Source organism: Chrysemys picta, chromosome 1 (assembly GCF_011386835.1).
Source record: "Chrysemys picta bellii isolate R12L10 chromosome 1, ASM1138683v2, whole genome shotgun sequence".
Classification (NCBI taxonomy): domain Eukaryota; kingdom Metazoa; phylum Chordata; order Testudines; family Emydidae; genus Chrysemys; species Chrysemys picta.
In genome coordinates this window covers 31,317,225-31,334,839 of record NC_088791.1, presented here as the reverse complement: position 1 = coordinate 31,334,839, position 17,615 = coordinate 31,317,225, and the positions used below count along the sequence as shown (strand labels likewise).

Below are 17,615 nucleotides of genomic sequence, written 5' to 3'. Positions count from 1 at the left end.
TTATTTTGAATAGAATAGGCATGGTATGTTAGCAATGGGTTTTTAATGATTAGTTTGCCCTAGGCGCTTAACTTTTTAGTCCTTGCCAGTGCAGCTACTGGAAAAGTCTGTTAACATGTCTGGGGATAGAGTAGAAATCCTCCAGTGACATCTCCACAAAGCTCTCCTGGAGGTAATGTGAAAGCCTTTGCATCAGGTTCCTGGGGAGAGTGGCCTTATTGCCTCCTCCATGGTAGGAAACTTTTCCGTGCCAGGCTAGCAGCAGGTACTCCGGTATCACTGCCTGGCAAAGCATGGCGGCATACAGCCCTGGTGTTTGCTGGCATTCACGCAGCATGCGGTCTTTCTCTGCCTCCGTAATCCTCATCAGAGTGATATCACTCATGGTGACCTGCTTTGAATTAGGGGAATTTTAGTATGGGGACTGATTGCCTGTTCCTTTAAATAACTGTAACCGGCAGTTTACAGCCATGCGGTGGGGGCGGGGAGGCGATCCGTTCATGCTGAGCAGTTCACCGGCAGCGTGCAGGGATCTTTCCCAAGCCCAGCCACGTGGTGAAGGTTGGGAGGCGAACCGTTCCTGCTGAGCGGTTCGCCGGCAGCATGCAGGGATCTTTCCCAAGCCCAGCCACGTGGTGGAGGTTGGGAGGCGAACCGTTCCTGCTGAGCGGTTCGCCGGCAGCATGCAGGGATCTTTCCCGGGGACAGCCGCGACGGGGGTGGGACAGGGGCAGAGTTCATGCCGGCTGGATCGCCGGCAGCAGGAACTGTCCAACGCTAGGAGCATTGCTTGGAACGTGAAAGGAGGGCACTGCTGTAAATTAAGCTTTAAGCAGCCAAAAGTCTACCGCTTACCATGGCCGCCTGCTAGCAGAATTCCGGTGTCCGGCCCCGCTTGTGAGATCTGTACAGCAAGACCCCAGGCACTCAAGGTGAAGACAGAAAATTCGACCTTGTACTGAATGCACATGTGACAGGTACTGTGCATGGTCTTGTTCATAGAGAAAGACTATATTCATTGTTTGCAAAAATGTATCTTTTTGAGGCATTCACTCCCTTTTTCCCATCCCACAGCTGCGAGCATCTCCCGAACTACCCCGGCATACCCCTCCCAGAGGCTGGCGCAGATCAGGCGGCGAAAGAAGAGGACATGGGACAAGATGTTCTCAGAACTTATGGTCTGTTCCCGAGCCGAGGCAACACAGCAGACCCAGTGGAGGGAGAACATGTCGCAATACCAGCGATCCCACAGCGAAAGGGAGGACAGGTGGCGGCAGGAAGACCAGCAGGCGACTCAAATGCTGCTTGGACTAATGAGGGAGCAAACAGACACGATCCGGCGCCTTGTAGATGTTCTGCAGGACCGGAGGCAGGAGGACAGAGCCCCCCTGCATTCTATCTCTAACCGCCCTCCCCCGCCACAAAGTCCCATCGCCCCCTCACCCAAAGTCCCAAGAAGGAGAAGCAGCAGGGGCCGCGAAAACAGTCACTCCCACCCCTGCAGACTGCTCAAATTGCAGAAGGCTCTCATTCCCAAAGATTTGATATGTCCTTTCCTTCCCTCCAAATGCACCTCACCCAAGCCCCCGTCCCAGTTTCATCCCCTAACTGTGTCGTTCTTAATAAAAAATACGTTTCTGTTAATTACTGTTTCCGTCATATTCTTTTAGAGGACAGTGTGTTTGAAGGGGGGGAAAGGGGTTGGTAATTGGAGACCACAGTCACCTTTACCAGGGTACAGACACGGGGACAGTTCAGCAGAAGGTCACACACACATTGTAGTCACTATGCACACTGGTCAGTCTGGGAGGTGGTTTTCATGTTCTGTGTGGGGGGCCTATGTGAGTTTGTGGTGGGGGAGGGCAGTTGCAGATCTTATGCAGCAGTCCTTAGCCTGGATGACAGAGCCACGCAGCAGGGGATCTGTAACCGCCCTCCCCCGCCACAAAGTCACATAGCCCCCAAAAGGAGGGGTGGCAGGCTCCGTTGAAACAACCAGTCCACCACTGCGGACCGCCCAAGGAGCAGGAGCCTGTCATTCCTTGAGTTTAGAAGCGTCCTTTCCATCACTACACCCGCTCCCCACCACAGTCTGCGTCCCAGTTTCAACCCTTTACCGCGAAATCCTTAATAAAGAAAACGGTGTTAATGAACAAAGTTTCATTTATTTTATTTTTAAAGATGTGTTGGAAGGGGGGGAAGGTGGTGGGTAACTGGAGAGGATAGTCAACATTAACTGGGTAAAGAAACGGGGGCAGGTTCAGCTTCTCTTTAAACAAACTTAATAGTCACAGGTTATCCTGCTCACTCTGGAACCTAGCTTTCAAAGCTTCCCGGATGCACAGCACATCCCGCTGGGCTCTTCTAATCGCCCGGGTGTCTGGTTGGGCGTAATCAGCAGCCAGGCGATTTGCCTCAACCTCCCACCCCGCCATAAACGTCTCCCCCTTGCTCTCACAGAGACTGTGGAGCACACAGCAAGTTGCAATAACAATGGGGATATTGGTTTCGCTGAGATCAGAGCGAGTCAGTAAGCTTCTCCATCTCCCCTTCAGATGTCCAAAAGCACACTCCACCACCATTCTGCACTTGCTTAGACGGTAGTTGAAGAGTTCTTTTTCACTGTCCAGGGCGCCTGTATAGGGCTTCATGAGCCAGGGCATTAGCGGGTAGGCTGGGTCCCCGAGGATGACTATAGGCATCTCCACATCCCCAACCGTTATTTTGTGGTCCGGGAAGTAAATACCTTCCTGCAGCCGTCTAAACAGACCAGGGTTCCTGAAAACATGAGCGTCATGAACCTTGCCCGGCCATCCGATGTTGATGTAAAATGTCCCCTATGGTCCACCCAGTGCTTGCAGCACCATTGAAAAGTAGCCCTTTCGGTTAATGTACTGGCTGGCCTGGTGCTCCAGTCCCAGGATAGGGATGTGAGTTCCATCTATAGCCCCACTGCAGTTTGGGAATCCCATCACAGCGAAGCCATCTATGATCACCTGCACGTTTCCCAGGGTCACTACCTTTGAGAGCAGTAGCTCAATGATTGCCTTGGCTACTTGCATCACAGCAACCCCCATGGTAGATTTGCCCACCCCAAATTGATTGGCGACTGACCGGTAGCTGTCTGGCATTGCAAGCTTCCAGAGGGCTGTGGCCACTCGCTTCTGGACAGTCAGGGCTGCTCGCATCTGGGTGTCCTTGCGCTTCAGGGCAGGGGACAGCAACTCACCAAGTTCCAGGAAAGTTCCCTTATGCATCCGAAAGTTTCGCAGCCACTGTGATTCATCCCAGGCCTGCAGCACTATGTGGTCCTACCAGTCCGTGCTTGCTTCCCGGGACCAGAATCGCCATTCCACAGCATCAACATGACCCATTGCCACCATGATGTCCACAGCGCGGGGTCCCGTCTTTGTGAGAGGTCTGTGCCCCTCTCAGACTTAATGTCCTCACCGCGCTGCTGTAGCCTCCTCACCCGATTTCTCAGCATCTGCCTCTGAAAAAAGGTGCATGATAAGGTGCGAGGTGTTGACAACCACCATAACTGCAGCGATGATTGCAGCGGGCTCCATGCTCGCGGTGCTGTGGCGTCCGCACTGTCAATCACCAGAAAAGTGCGCGAACTGATTGCCCGCCGGCGCTTTCACGGAGGGAGGGCGGGAGTGAGGGTTGAATGACGACAGTTACCTAAAACCACCCTCGACACATTTTTTTGCCCCAGCAGGCATTGGGGGCTCGACCCAGAATTCCAATGGGCAACGGGGACTGCGGGAACAGTGGGATAGCTACCCTTAGTGCACCACTTCCAATGTCGACGCTTGCCCAGTTAGTATGGACTCACAAAGTCGAATTACTGTCCTTAGTGTGGATACACACGTTCGACCTTGTAATATCGGTTCCACAAATTCGCTTTAAGTAAAATCGAACTACTCTCGTAGTGTAGACATACCCTTAGAGACTTTGTTTTAAAAGGGACACAATTAACTTTTACCAGAGTTTTGATTACTTTTAACTTTTGCTTTTAACACACACAGTGATTTGAAAAGGAAAACACAACCTATTGTGGCTTTTTTTGGAGCCCTTATAGGATTTTAAATAAGTAGCATGGTATGTTTGCATTATTTTTTTAACCCCTTTTACAATATACACTGCACATGTTTTGGGGAAAACAAAGGAGCAGGATTCGTCCTGGTTCCTGGGACAGGAGACGAGGTAGGAGGGAAAGGGTGAGAGGTCTGCATGCTGACATTCTGAGAATGTAGGGGAACCATGTTTGATTAGGCCATTTGGGGACTATCAGTATTACTGTGGCTTTGTCCTCTTTGATCTTGTGAAGCATTTGTCTTATTAGGGGAATGTGGGGGACAGCATATAGAAGGGGAGTGTCCCATTTGATAAGAAAGGCGTCTCCCAAGGAATGAAGGCCCATTCCGTCCCTGGAGCAAAACAGTGGGCATTTGGTATTGTGCTCTGTTGTGAAGAGGTCTACTGTGGGGAATCTCCACTGTTTGAATATGTTGTGGAGAAACCTGGTGTCGAGTTCCCACTTGTGGTCCTGAGAAAAGTTCCTGCTGAGTGCATCTGCTGTAGTGTTTTGATATCTGGGCAGGGAGGCTGTTACAATGTGGACGTTGTGCAGGATGCACCAGTGCCATTCACATGGCCTCTGCACACAGGGAGTGAGCGGGCAACCCCTTGTTTGTTTACGTAGAACAGGGGTCGGCAACGTTCAGCACGTGGCTCGCCAGGGTAAAAGACGGTTACTCACCGTTGTAACTGTTGTTCTTCGAGATGTGTTGCTCATATCCATTCCAATTAGGTGTGCGCGCGCCGCGTGCACGATCGTCGGAGAATTTTCTACCCTAGCAACACCGGCGGGTCGGCTGTGGAGCCCCCTAGAGTGGCGCCTTCATGGCGCTGGATATATACCCCAGCCGACCCGGCACCCCCTCAGTTCCTTCTTGCCGGCTACTCCGACAGTGGGGAAGGGGGGCGGGTTTGGAATGGATATGAGCAACACATCTCGAAGAACAACAGTTACAACGGTGAGTAACCGTCTTTTCTTCTTCGAGTGCTTGCTCATATCGATTCCAATTAGGTGACTTCCAAGCCCAACTTAGGTGGTGGGGTCGGAGTGAGACATTGCTGTGTGCAAAACCGCTGATCCGAATGCAGCATCGTCCCTGGATTGCTGCACTAGTGCATAGTGAGCTGTAAATGTGTGGACTGATGACCAAACTGCAGCTCTACAAATGTCCTGGATTGGAACTTGAGCCAGGAAAGCAGTCGAGGAAGCTTGGGCCCTCGTGGAGTGAGCGGTGAGGTGCGGTGTTGAGACACCTGCCAGGTCATAGCAAGTCCGGATGCAAGACGTGATCCAGGAGGATAGGCGTTGTGAGGAGACCGGTAAGCCTTTCATTCGGTCGGCCACTGCAACAAAGAGTTGCGTGATCTTTCTAAAGTGTCTTGTGCGGTCAATATAGAAAGCTAGGGCCCTGCGTACGTCCAGAGAATGCAAACGCTGGTCATGGCGAGTAGCATGTGGTTTAGGATGGAAGACTGGGAGAAATATATCCTGATTGATGTGAAACGGAGAGACCACCTTAGGAAGAAAGGCAGGATGTGGACGAAGCTGCACTTTATCCTTATGGAAAACTGTGTAAGGGGGCTCGGATGTAAGCGCCCTGAGTTCAGAAACGCGCCTTGCTGAGGTGATGTAAAACATGGCCGTGGTGTTGTCGATGAGAACTAACACACAGCGGCCACGTAGGAGGTTGAGAAATGCTTGGCACGCCAAACGCACCGCCATCAGTTCCCGAACATTGATGTGCAGGGATAGCTGGGGTGCAGTCCACAGGCCCTGGGTATGGTGTTCGTTGAGATGGGCACCCCAACCCAGCGATGATGCGTCTGTGACCAGGTGCAGAGAGGGTAGTGGGGCGTGAAATGGCATCCCCTCGCAAACCACACTGTGATCTAGCCACCAGGTGAGGGAGGTCAGGACTGAGTTCGGGACCGTGACCACCATGTTCAGGCTGTCCCGACATGGGCGGTATACCAATGACACCCAGGTCTGGAGTGGGCGAAGCCGAAGTCTGGCATGCCTGGTTACGTACGTGCAAGAAGCCATGTGACCCAGCAGGGTAAGGCATGACCTCACCGTGGTAGTTGGGAAGGCCCTGAGCCCTTGAATGAGGCTCGTGATGGTATGAAAGCGATTGTCTGGTAGGATAGCTTGTGCACGTCCGGAGTCCAGGACTGCGCCGATAAATTCTATTCTCTGGGTAGGCTCTAGAGTGGATTTCTCCTTGTTGAGCAGGATGCCCAACTCGTTGAATGTGTGCACTATTATGTGGACGTGAGCTCGAACTTGTTCTTTGGTGCGACCGCGTACCAACCAGTCGTCTAGGTACGGGAACACCTGTATCCCTTGTCGACGAAGGTATGCTGCCACGACAGCCATACATTTCGTAAACACTCTTGGGGCCGAGGATAGGCCGAAGGGAAGGACTGCAAATTGATAGTGCACCTTGCTTACCACGAATCGCAGGAAGCGTCTGTGAGGCGGGTAAATTGCAATATGAAAGTATGCGTCTTTCATGTTGAGGGCGGCGAACCAGTCTCCAGGATCGAGGGAAGGGATAATGGCCCCCAAAGAGTCCATGCGGAACTTCAACTTTACTACGAATTTGTTGAGTCCGCGCAAGTCCAAGATGGGTCGCAGACCCCCTTTGGACTTGGGGATCAGGAAGTAGCGGGAATAAAATCCCCTGCCCCTTAATTCTAATGGAACCTCCTCTATGGCCCCCATCGATAGGAGCGTGGAAACCTCCTGTATAAGAAGTTGCTCGTGAGAAGGGTCCCTGAAGAGGGACGGGGAGGGGGGGTGGGAGGGGGGGGATGAAGAAAACTAGATAGCGTATCCTCTCTCCACCGTGCGAAGGACCCAACGGTCCGAGGTTATAAGGGACCAAGCACGGTGGAAATGGGAAAGGCGATCCCGAAAGGAGGGGGCTGGATCCTGGGGGATGACTGGGGCGCCGTCCTCGACCGCACCTTCAAAAGTTCTGCCTGGGGCCTGAAGGTGGCCTTGGTGGCCCCTGGTTCTGACCGGGTTGAGGGCCGGTCCACCTTCTCCTACCACCTCGCCCCCGCCTTCTGGCAGAGTCCTGTCTCTGACGAGGTGGAGGGGGGTAGAAACGTTGAGGCTGGGGCCTAAATGGTCTGCGCTGGGGACCCGCAACATGCATCCCCAGGGAGCGCATGATTGTTCTCGAGTCCTTGAGGCTCTGCAGACGAGAGTCCGTCTTGTCCGAGAACAATCCGTGTCCCTCAAAGGGCAGATCCTGCAGGGTTTGCTGTAGTTCCGGAGGCAAACCCGAAACCTGGAGCCAGGAGATCCTCCGCATAGCGATACCTGAGGCCAGGGTTCTCGCAGCCGAGTCTGCTATGTCCAAGGAGGCCTGCAAGGAGGTCCGAGCCACCTTCTTACCCTCCTCTACCAAGGCCCCGAACTCTTCCCTGGAGTCTTGGGGAACCAATTCCTTGAACTTCCCCATAGAGTTCCAGGAATTAAAGTTATAGCGGCTCAGGAGCGCCTGCTGGTTAGCCGCTCTGAGTTGTAACCCTCCGGCTGAATAAACCTTACGCCCAAACAAATCGAGGCGCTTAGCTTCCTTCGATTTGGGCGCTGCGGCCTGTTGACCGTGGCGCTCCCTTGCATTCACTGATGACACCACCAGTGAACACGGCTGGGGATGAGTATACAGGTACTCATAATCCTTTGAGGGGACAAAGTACTTTCTTTCCACCCCTCTGGCTGTGGGTGGGATAGAGGCAGGAGTTTGCCATATCGTAGTGGCGTTAGCCTGGATCGTGTGGATCAGGGGCAACGCCACTCTGGATGGGGCATCCGCAGAGAGGATGTTCACAATGGGGTCTTGCACCTCCACTATCTCCTCTGCCTGAAGGTCCATATTACGTGCCACCCTACGTAATAGGTCCTGGTGTGCCCGGAGATCTATCGGGGGTGGACCTGTGCTCGTTGTGCCCGCCACTGCCTCATCTGGGGAAGATGAGGAAGATGCCTCAGGTGGCAAGGGATCCAAGGGCGGGTCCTGGTCCAACGAGCCCTGGAGCGGAGCATCACCTGCCCCTGGGTCCAGGACGTCAGGTGGTGCGGGCACGGAAGCCTCCATGCCCCCTGGAGGAGGGCGAGAGATGGTGGACTCTGGGGCCCTTCGCTCAGAGTGCACCGAGCGAGAGGCTGATGGTGGAGCCCCTTGAGCTTGGTGGTACGCCCACGGGGTCCAGAATGACCAGTGCGAAGGTCCCTGAGCGGGATCCTCCGCTACCTCCTGCCAGTGGCCCATGTCCGGATCATCGGCCTGCCCCTGAGGGGGGTATGCCGATCTCGATGCCCCATCGGAGGAGCGGGACACTGATCTAGATGGCCATGGCGGTGCCGACCGCGCCGAGACAAGCTCCGGAAGGTACGGTGCCGTACGGTGCTGGTCCGGAGATGAACGGTCCCTATGCGGTGCCGGCGAACGGTGCCGAGATCGGGATCGGTGCCGATGACCGCGTCGGTGCCGAGAGTCCGACCTGGACCTGGAAGGTGATCTTGAGTAGGCCCGGTGCCGGGAGCGGCCTCTTGACGTCGAGCGTCGCTCGTATCGGTGCCGGGAACTACGTCTCGAGGTCGAACGGTACCGATGATCATAACGGTGCCGGGACGTAGAACGGTGCCGCGACGATGATCTTAGCCGCGAGTACGACCGGTGCCGAGGTGATATTCAGTGCCAGGACTGCGAGCGGCGTGGGGACCTGCTTCGGGACCTGGATCGGTGCCGTGGTTCCAGCCCTTGGGATGGTGGGCGCATCAAGGCAGGTTTCCCCCTGGATTGCACCGGACGAGGGCCCAACGGTGCCAACGGTGCCGGTGGTTGAGGCGGTGCCGGCTCCGTGAGAGCAATCAAGTCTCTCGCCGTCGCAAAGGTCTCTGGGGTCGACGGGAGCAACGGTACCACCGCTGGTCGTGGTGGTGAGCCCACCTGCACCGGACTCGACGGCCTCGGAGCCGGAGTCAACGGTGCCGGAGGCACCTGCTTCTGGTGCTCCGCCAGTGGACGCAGCTCTACCCCCGGCGCTGGGGGGGCCGGCGTCTTCAGGACGACAGTCTCCTGCGCCTTACGGGATTTTTAATGTCCCGGCGATAACGAACGGCGCCGAGGCACTTGCGGTGGGTGCGGTGCCGAAGGGGTCCGGTGCCGTGGAGGCTTGTCTGACGCCACTCGCGGTGCCGGAGCAGTCGGTGCCGCCGGGGCGCTGCGCACCAAGGCGCTTGGCGCTGGGGCTTGACGCGCCGATGGAGCGTCTGGGCTAAGTGCCGCCTCCATGAGGAGTTGACGAAGCCTAAAGTCCCGCTCCTTTTTGGTTCTCGGTCTGAAGGCCTTACAGATCTTGCACTTATCTGTTTGATGGGACTCTCCCAGGCACCTCAGACACGAGTCGTGCGGGTCGCTTGTGGGCATAGGCTTAGCACAGGACGCGCACTGCTTAAAGCCGGGAGCCTTGGGCATGAGCCCGGCTACACGCCGGGGGAAAAAAGGGGGAAGAACAACCCCCTTAATCCCCTTTAACTATATAACAACTATTACTAGTGAACTAAACAACTATCTAACTATATACAACTATAACTACAACTATCTTCAACGGAAGAAGCTAGGGAGAGTGGAGAACAGCTATGCCGCGCTCCACAGTTCCAACGACCGTCAGGGGCGGTAAGAAGGAACTGAGGGGGCGCCGGGTCGGCTGGGGTATATATCCAGCGCCATGAAGGCGCCACTCTAGGGGGCTCCACAGCCGACCCGCCGGTGTTGCTAGGGTAGAAAATTCTCCGACAATTGTGCACGCAGCGCGCGCACACCTAATTGGAATCGATATGAGCAAGCACTCGAAGAAGCAGCACCCTAGCGGGCCGGGCCAGTTTATTTACCTGCTGACGCGGCAGGTTTGGCTGATCGCGGCCCCCACTCGCTGCAGTTCGCTGTCCCGGGCCAATGGGGGCGGCAGGAAGCCACGGCCAGCACATCCCTCGGCCCGCGCCGCTTCCCGCTGCCCCCATTGACCCAGGACGGCGAACTGCGGCGAGTGGGGGCTGCGATCGGCCGAACCTGCCGCGTCAGCAGGTAAATAAACTGGCCTGGCCCGCTAGGGTGCTTACCCTGGCGAGCCGCGTGCCGAACGTTGCCGACCCCTGTCGTAGAACATGCATGCTAAATTGTCTGAGAATTTATATGGTTTTGTTTCTGATCGTGGTAGGAAATTTGCACATACATTGTGAATGGCTCTTAGTTCTAGTAGATTTATGTGCAGTCGGGCTTCTGTTGGGGACCAATGGCCCTGAGCAGAGTGCAAGTTCAGATGTGCTCCCCAACCTATGAGGGACGCATCCATCGTAACAGTCAATGTGTGTGTGTGGGGGGGGGGTTGGGTGAAAGGCACTCCTAGGCACACGTTATGTGGTTGTGTCCACCAGGATAGCAAGTCTTTTACTTTGGTTTGCATCGTGAGGCATTTGTTTATACTGTGCCTTCGTGGGGAATAAGTTGTGCGGAGCCAAACTTGTACAGTTCGCATCTGTAACCCCCCCCGTGTTGCAGGAACATAATATTTCCTGTTGGACCTTCTCTAGGTTGGAACGATTGTTGCAGAGGCCTGCCAGATGTGTTTGACGGGTTCCATGATTGCATCATTCATGGGTAAAGCGATTTTAGATGATGCTGATGTTTGCAGGATGTCAACAAGTTTATGTCATGTCTCCTGCACTTCCCACAGTGAAATGTCAAGGGAATCTGCAACTCTCTTATAGAGATCCTGGAAATGTATAAAGTCATTCCCCACGTTGGGAGGAGGGGGCATGGTGGTGTCGTCCGGGAACGATGAAAAAAAAAAAATGGGCTGTTGCTTTGACCTCCTGGTCAGAGATTTCTTCCTGTTCTTCCGTCATCTCATCAGGGGGTTCAGATGGTGCTGGAACTGATGGCACAGGTGACTGCTGTGTACCCTCCCTGTGTGGGCTAGGAGGTTTGAGATGGTGAGAGGGATATGCCATTCAGGGGGCCCAATACTGCCACTGTGGAGAGAAGGGACTAGGTGCCACACATGGGTGCCCATACGACTGCTGTTCTTTGGCCCCTGTATAGTACCCCTTTTGTGGTAGGGCCGGTTTGATTGTTTTGCAGGTGGGGGAAGAGTGATGCGAGGGATATGTCTCTTCCTCGTCCTCCTCATTGCTCAAAAATGGGGGAGCAGTAGTCGGTGTAGTGGTAGGACGGCTCAGTACTGAGAGTGCTGTTGTAATCTCGGTGCCAAGAATGGGAGAGTCAGGTGTTGAGGACACCCTGAGGTCTCTGGGAAGTAAGAACTGTTGTGATGTCGACAGCCTTGGTGCCGTTGATGTGGTAACAGTGGTTACTGGCTGCTGTGGAGCTGTTGTCTCTATGGGTGCAACTGTCAATTGCGCAATGCTGACAGGAGGTGGCAGCATAGGCCGCAGTTGTTTTCATGTGCCCAGTGCTGAGTGTCAGGATGGCTCTGCTGTTGCGGAGGCATGGGGTTTCAGTTTCCCCTGGGTGCCTGCATTGGAGCTAGCTCTCTTGGAGTCTTTAGCTCTCGCGGTATCCATGGTACCAGAGGTTCCCGCTATCTCGGCTGTGGAGCCTGCCAGTACCAATGAGGTCTCTCGGTTTGGGGAACGCTATTTCTTGGTCAGTTCCTGAGTCGGTGAGGACAGCATACGCTTCTTAGCCACCTTTTTATCTGGGTGGTCTGTCACGTGAGTCACAGACAAAGAAGAGCCTGTCAGAGGCTGCAGTCGGTGAACTGTGTCTCAGGGGTGTGTGTGTTTCTGGTTCAGATGCTGTCCGGAGAGACTGCTGCATGAACAGCAGTTTAAGCTGCAAGTCTCTGGCTTTCCTGGTCTGAGCTGTCAGTGTATGACAATGAGGGCACTTTTGAGGCATGTGTCCGACGCTGGTATCGATAGCCTACAGGTGAGGCAGTGTTTAAAGCCTGGAGAACCGGTCATGCCCCTGAGGGGAGAACCAGGAGTAACGGTTCAACGAAAACCTATTTCTGTTCACGAAACAAATAAGGGTGGGTTTTGTTTTTTTTAAACAACAGGGATAAGGAAACGAAAGGAGTTAACTATCTATAACAAAACTAGAACTAACTGGGGTATACTATGCTAACTAAGCGCTGAGGAGCTGCTGAATGCTCCGACTCGTAGCCAAGGGCGGTAGAGAAGGAACTGAGGGGTAGTTGGTCGCACAGCACCAGTTAGCCACCTGAGGCAGCACGAGACGGGGACTGTGCATATGCGACCCAACCAGGCACTGCTACCACAAATCTCTGATTACAAGCGCAGGGGCGCTCAACACCTAAAGCGGAGCACTCACACAGACATCATGCCAACACACTGATGCAGTATACTACTACTTTGTTCTAACATATTAAAATCTACCACTGGCAATATACTAACATGAAAGAAAATCACTCACTCCTTCAATAAGATTTTACCATCAAATTACCATATAAATAAAGTCCTGTGTCACCTTATAGACTAACAGACGTATTGGAGCATGAGCTTTCGTGGGTGAATACCCACTTCTTCGGATTCATGGGAGATGTCGGTATTCACCCAGGAAAGCTCATGCTCCAATATGCCTGTTAGTCTATAAGGTGCCACAGGACTCTTTGCTGCTTTTACAGATCCAGACTAACACGGCTACCCCTTTGATAAATATAAATAAAGTTTCTTCTATTCTGGATCTTTTTCCATACGTTTATGGAAAAGACAATGGCACTTGCCCCATTTTTGAACAGAAAAATACATAAAGGAATAATCATTTTCCACTTCAAGGCTGCAATCCTGCATATGGAAGTCCCACTGACTTCAGTCAGACTGCTCACATGAGTAAAATTAAGCATATATGTTTTAGCAGAACCAGCCCTCATCTGTATTTAGTCTGACTTTCTGAAATACAAATTCTTGTAGATTTAGATTTATTCTGGTCTTGTATTAAATTATGTTTTGATTCTCCTGGATGCCAGAATATTAAAATCAGCACTGCAGTTATTACAGTGGATCAAACTAATATAACTGAGAATAAAAAGGCTCTTGCATTTTTACCAAATACTTCACATTATTACTGGTTGTTAGTACCTCAATGATTAAAAAACATTAGCACTCTTGCAAATTACAGTCAGAGCATTTCTTAAATCTAATTCTGCCAAAAATTAAGAGACTAAAGAATAAATACTTTCGTAAGCACTAAGGACACAATCTATCATCCTTTATTTGTTCATGTCTCTGTACGCTATCTGAATAACTAAGAAAAACATTTTAATGCATTCTAAAAGTCAACATGTATTACAGATAAAAATCAACACTGCCTCCAGCAATTCTAAACTCACAGGGAACCCAAAATTGTGTTTTGGATAAAGCTTTCACGAGACACTCATTTAATCACAGAAAAGAGGGGAAAGTAGAAAAACTGAGTTATAGTAAATACTTTACTCTTCCATTCTTCAAAGTATTTCTTTAACACTGTCAAATTAGTTTGAAGACACTTTATTTCAAGAAGTCAGACGGAAAAGGAAAGCATCAGTCAATATAAAAAGTATCTACTTACTGTTCCAGAATTAATATACTTTTTCTTTTTTCCTTTCTTCTTTGGATTTATTACCTAGAAGGGCAGATAAATATTACAGATGCATCATTCATTATGCAGTTGACATAGTGAAAATTCTTAAGATCCTCTTAAGGTACAAAGTAGTATTCTTTAGGAATATGACACATTAATAGTTACACTTATGAACTGATATTCAGGAAGTCTTATCAGATACTTCACAATGACTCACAACAGGTCACTTGCAATTGGTAAGAGAAGACTACACTGTTGCTGGTGAACAGAGCCAGAAGAGCTTGCACATACTGTAACAAGATTTTTGACAAAAAATAGAAAAAAAACCCTGCATTGTTTTGTGAATTTTTACTTCCATTTCTTGCCCAACTCTAGTACCCAGCATATTACTACAGTTTCAGTTTACCTTTTACATAAAGGGGACCTGCAAAGTCCAAATTTCCCACTCGTAGAAGCAATTTGCTTCTGCAAAAAGATGCAATTGTAATTCATGCTCCCTCAATGAATTGTACATGCAAATCTTAGTATTTTCAAGTTTACCTAATTATGAATGCCAAAGGACAGACATGTGACTACTAAAACTTGATGCCCACAGTGATTTGTACTCTCAGAAAATGTGGGCATGAACTGTTTGCCTAGGCAGATAAGTTAGCCTTTAGCCCAGTTGAAAATTTACAGGGTTACTGCCTCGTTGCTACAGTAAGAACATGAAGGCATTCTAGAAGCATTTTTTAAGATTCTATTTTTCAGGCTTGAGCACCATGATTTACACTTTTGCAAAATCTTCTGAAATTTCACAATGTGAATTTTCATAACAGAAAAAAAAATCTATTGATTGAAACTTGAGAAATTCAGATATATTAGAAAATGCTCTGAAACAAAGTAATACATGCAGTAATAGCCTTACTTCCAGAGTTCTTTTGATCTCACCCAGTCAGCTCACTCAGAAAAGCTACTGCTCATTTGTTAGGTGAATCTAGTGTTCAAGTAAGTGATAGCTTAATAGTACTGGTAGAACCAGTCACAGTAAAACGAGGAAGTATGTATACTATTCTACACACTTCTAAAAATGACTGTCAATTGGAGGACTATTAATGAGTCAAACTGTTGTCTTTCATGGATGTGAGCAAATGCCCAACAGGGACTTGCAACCTTCAAAGAATGGGTAAACTGGTTTAGTTAAAATAAGAATTAGCACAAAATTATCACCCTTGCATTAAAATAAACCAAGCAAATTTGTTTGCTTGAATAAAAATTTCAGGATTTGGCATAGTCTTTCCCTTGGTTTTATATAACAGAACCACCAAACTAGATCACAATATTTGTATAATGTGGCATAAAGCATAGGGCAGTGGTCCCCAACGTGGTGCCTGCAAGTGCCAGGGCATCTATGTGCGCCCACATACTGGCGGCGGACGAGCATCCGCCGAAATGCCGTCGACAAACAGCGTCATCCAGAGCCGTCGCTGCTGCCGGCATTTTGGCGGCAATGCCTCTGGATGACGCTGCTTGTCGGCAGCATTTTGGCAGCGATGCCTATTGATGTTGCCACTTCTCGGCGGGTGCTTGTCCGCCGGCCATGGTGGCTTGTCTGGTACCCACCAGACGAAAACGGTTGGGGACCACTGGCATAGGTATATGCTGCAGTTATAGTTTAACATGTATGAAACCAGAAGCAAATACCATCTATAAACTACATATTTAAAAAACTACATTTTAAAACACCATTAAGGCTGCAAAGTCAAGCACTCTAAGGTAGGAAATGCCAGAATTAAAGTTGCCTGTGTAAGCAATATGATACAGTCTTTACATTAATTTAGATCACATACAGTAACTATAGACTATATCATAATGCTCATTCAGCACTCAGGATGGATGGTACCTACAGAATGATCTGCTATTCAATAGTTCTTATCCTCACAATTCAATGTGTGGGCCATGTCTTATTTACTGCACTCCATTCAACCCTACTCCAAAACCATAGGTGTTAACTTCCTCAATGGGCTTTTCTTTGGCACTCATCACAAATGTCTGAGTGCTTCCAAAATGTTAATGATTTTATCTCCACAAGACCTTTGCTATGTAAGGCAGTATTATCATTCACATTTTACAGATGGGGAACTGACGCAGAGACACATGAATGTCAAAAGTGTACATTAATTTTGGGCACCCAATTTGAGATACCTTTGGTCTGATTTTTCATAGCATTTACAGTACTGTTTGTTCAGTGCACAGATCTGAGTGACTTCAGTTGCAGCTGAGAATTTCCACACTTATGCAAATCATGCCCAGGTCTCACATTTCCCTACCCCACTATTCTCTTTGCCCCAGTCCTCTCCACTCCCATCCCAATGTCACAGTCTCCTGGCTCATCAACATCAGGCCCAGCTCCTAGGTCTGTCCTTAGGGGTGGGCCCTATGGACGACTGCCCAGGGTGCTGTGGTCAGGGGGCACTCTGCAGAGTGTTGCAAACTTGCAGAGGAGACACAAGGGCTAAACAGCTGATCACGGCAGTCAGGAGGTACTGGGAGGGAGGGGGAGGAGCTGACAGAGTACCCACCAGCGGGCAGGAGGGCTGAGGAGGAGGAGCTGATCCACAGGGCTGCCGGTGGGTGCTGAGCACCCACTGTTTTTTTTTCTGTGGGGGCCACAGAGGAGCAGCATTCAAGAAGGAAAGCAAGCAGCAATGCCAGCTTCTCTGTGCATCCAGGTCAGCTACCCCACATGGGCACAGGAGGGGAGTGCAGGGCTTAGGGGAGAAGGGGGCACAGGAGGGCTTAGGAGAGAAGGGGCACAGGAGGAGAGTACAGGGGTTAGGGGGTGCAGAAGGTGGTTGAGAAGAAAGGGGCACAGTGCAAGGATTGGGGCTCAGGAAGGGAGTGCAGGGATTAGAGGAGAAGGGGCACAAGAGTAGCTAGGGGAGAAGGGGTTATTCATTATTATTGTTATTGTATATTTTACAAATATTTTCAGACATACATCTCAGATTAGATGCCTGAAATCACACACTATTTTACCAGTGACTATCATCTCTCAGCTTCTCTGCACTGAATCCATCACCCCTGTCTGCCTGGGGTCTCTCCTTCCCAAATATTTGATTCTGAAACCCTTACGGTGCAACGAGTCCTTACTCATACACTTAATCCCACTGAACTCATGAAGGATGCAGGATCTGTTCCCAGCTCCTGCTGTAACTCAACAGCTCAGAGTTTGGAACAGCACTATATCTGTGTTGATTTGTCTGTAAACATTTTAATGTTTTGCTGCTGCCAGGAAGAATAAAGAACGATTCTATGTTCTACCATACAGTTTTTGTATCCTGAAGTAAAATCACCTATGCCAGACTCCAGTTGGCTATATATAGCACATGTTGTGAGAGATAAAGCATGTTTTCTTGCCGATTCGGAGACAGACACTGCAGATGTATAATGTTGTTAGAGCCCGAATGTATGGGTTTGTATAGGAGGAATTTGCCTACAAATCACTTCCTAATAAAGATAATTTCTTCAGAATAAGCAGTGGAATCAACTTTTGCAATATTGACTAGCCTAATCAAATTATCATTTTTCTAGACTGTTTATTAGCAGACAATGTACGTCCAAGTCCAAAATTTATACCCCTTATGCTGTAGTTTTTGCACTTTATATATATTTTTATTATTGCTTTTTATTTTTTAGCTAACACAGAAGTTGCTAAGTGGTTGTTAAATTCTACACTTCTATAGTGTGTGTGTGTGTGTGTGTGTGTGTGTGATATATACACACTCACTCACCTCTACTCCGATATAACACTGTCCTCAGGAGCCAAGAAAATCTTACTGTGTTATAGGTGAAACCACATTATATCGAATTTGTTTTGATCCGCCGAAGCGCGCAGCAGGCGCCCCCTCTCCCCCCCCCCCCCGGAGC

General features: G+C 50.3%; 1 protein-coding gene across 14 annotated transcripts in view; it reads right to left on the bottom strand.

Moving 5' to 3' along the window:
- CPNE8 (copine 8) overlaps positions 1-17,615 on the bottom strand; it is a 276,759-nt gene that overhangs the window by 117,281 nt on the left and 141,863 nt on the right. For all 14 annotated transcript variants that reach the window (XR_010589758.1, XR_006174072.2, XM_005286837.5 and 11 more), the window contains one exon: positions 13,695-13,748. Coding sequence is in view for 12 of the 14 variants with exons in the window: in XM_005286837.5 (XP_005286894.1) it covers positions 13,695-13,748 (54 nt within the window). In the remaining 2 variants the exon portion in view is untranslated. The remainder of the gene's footprint in view (positions 1-13,694; positions 13,749-17,615) is intronic.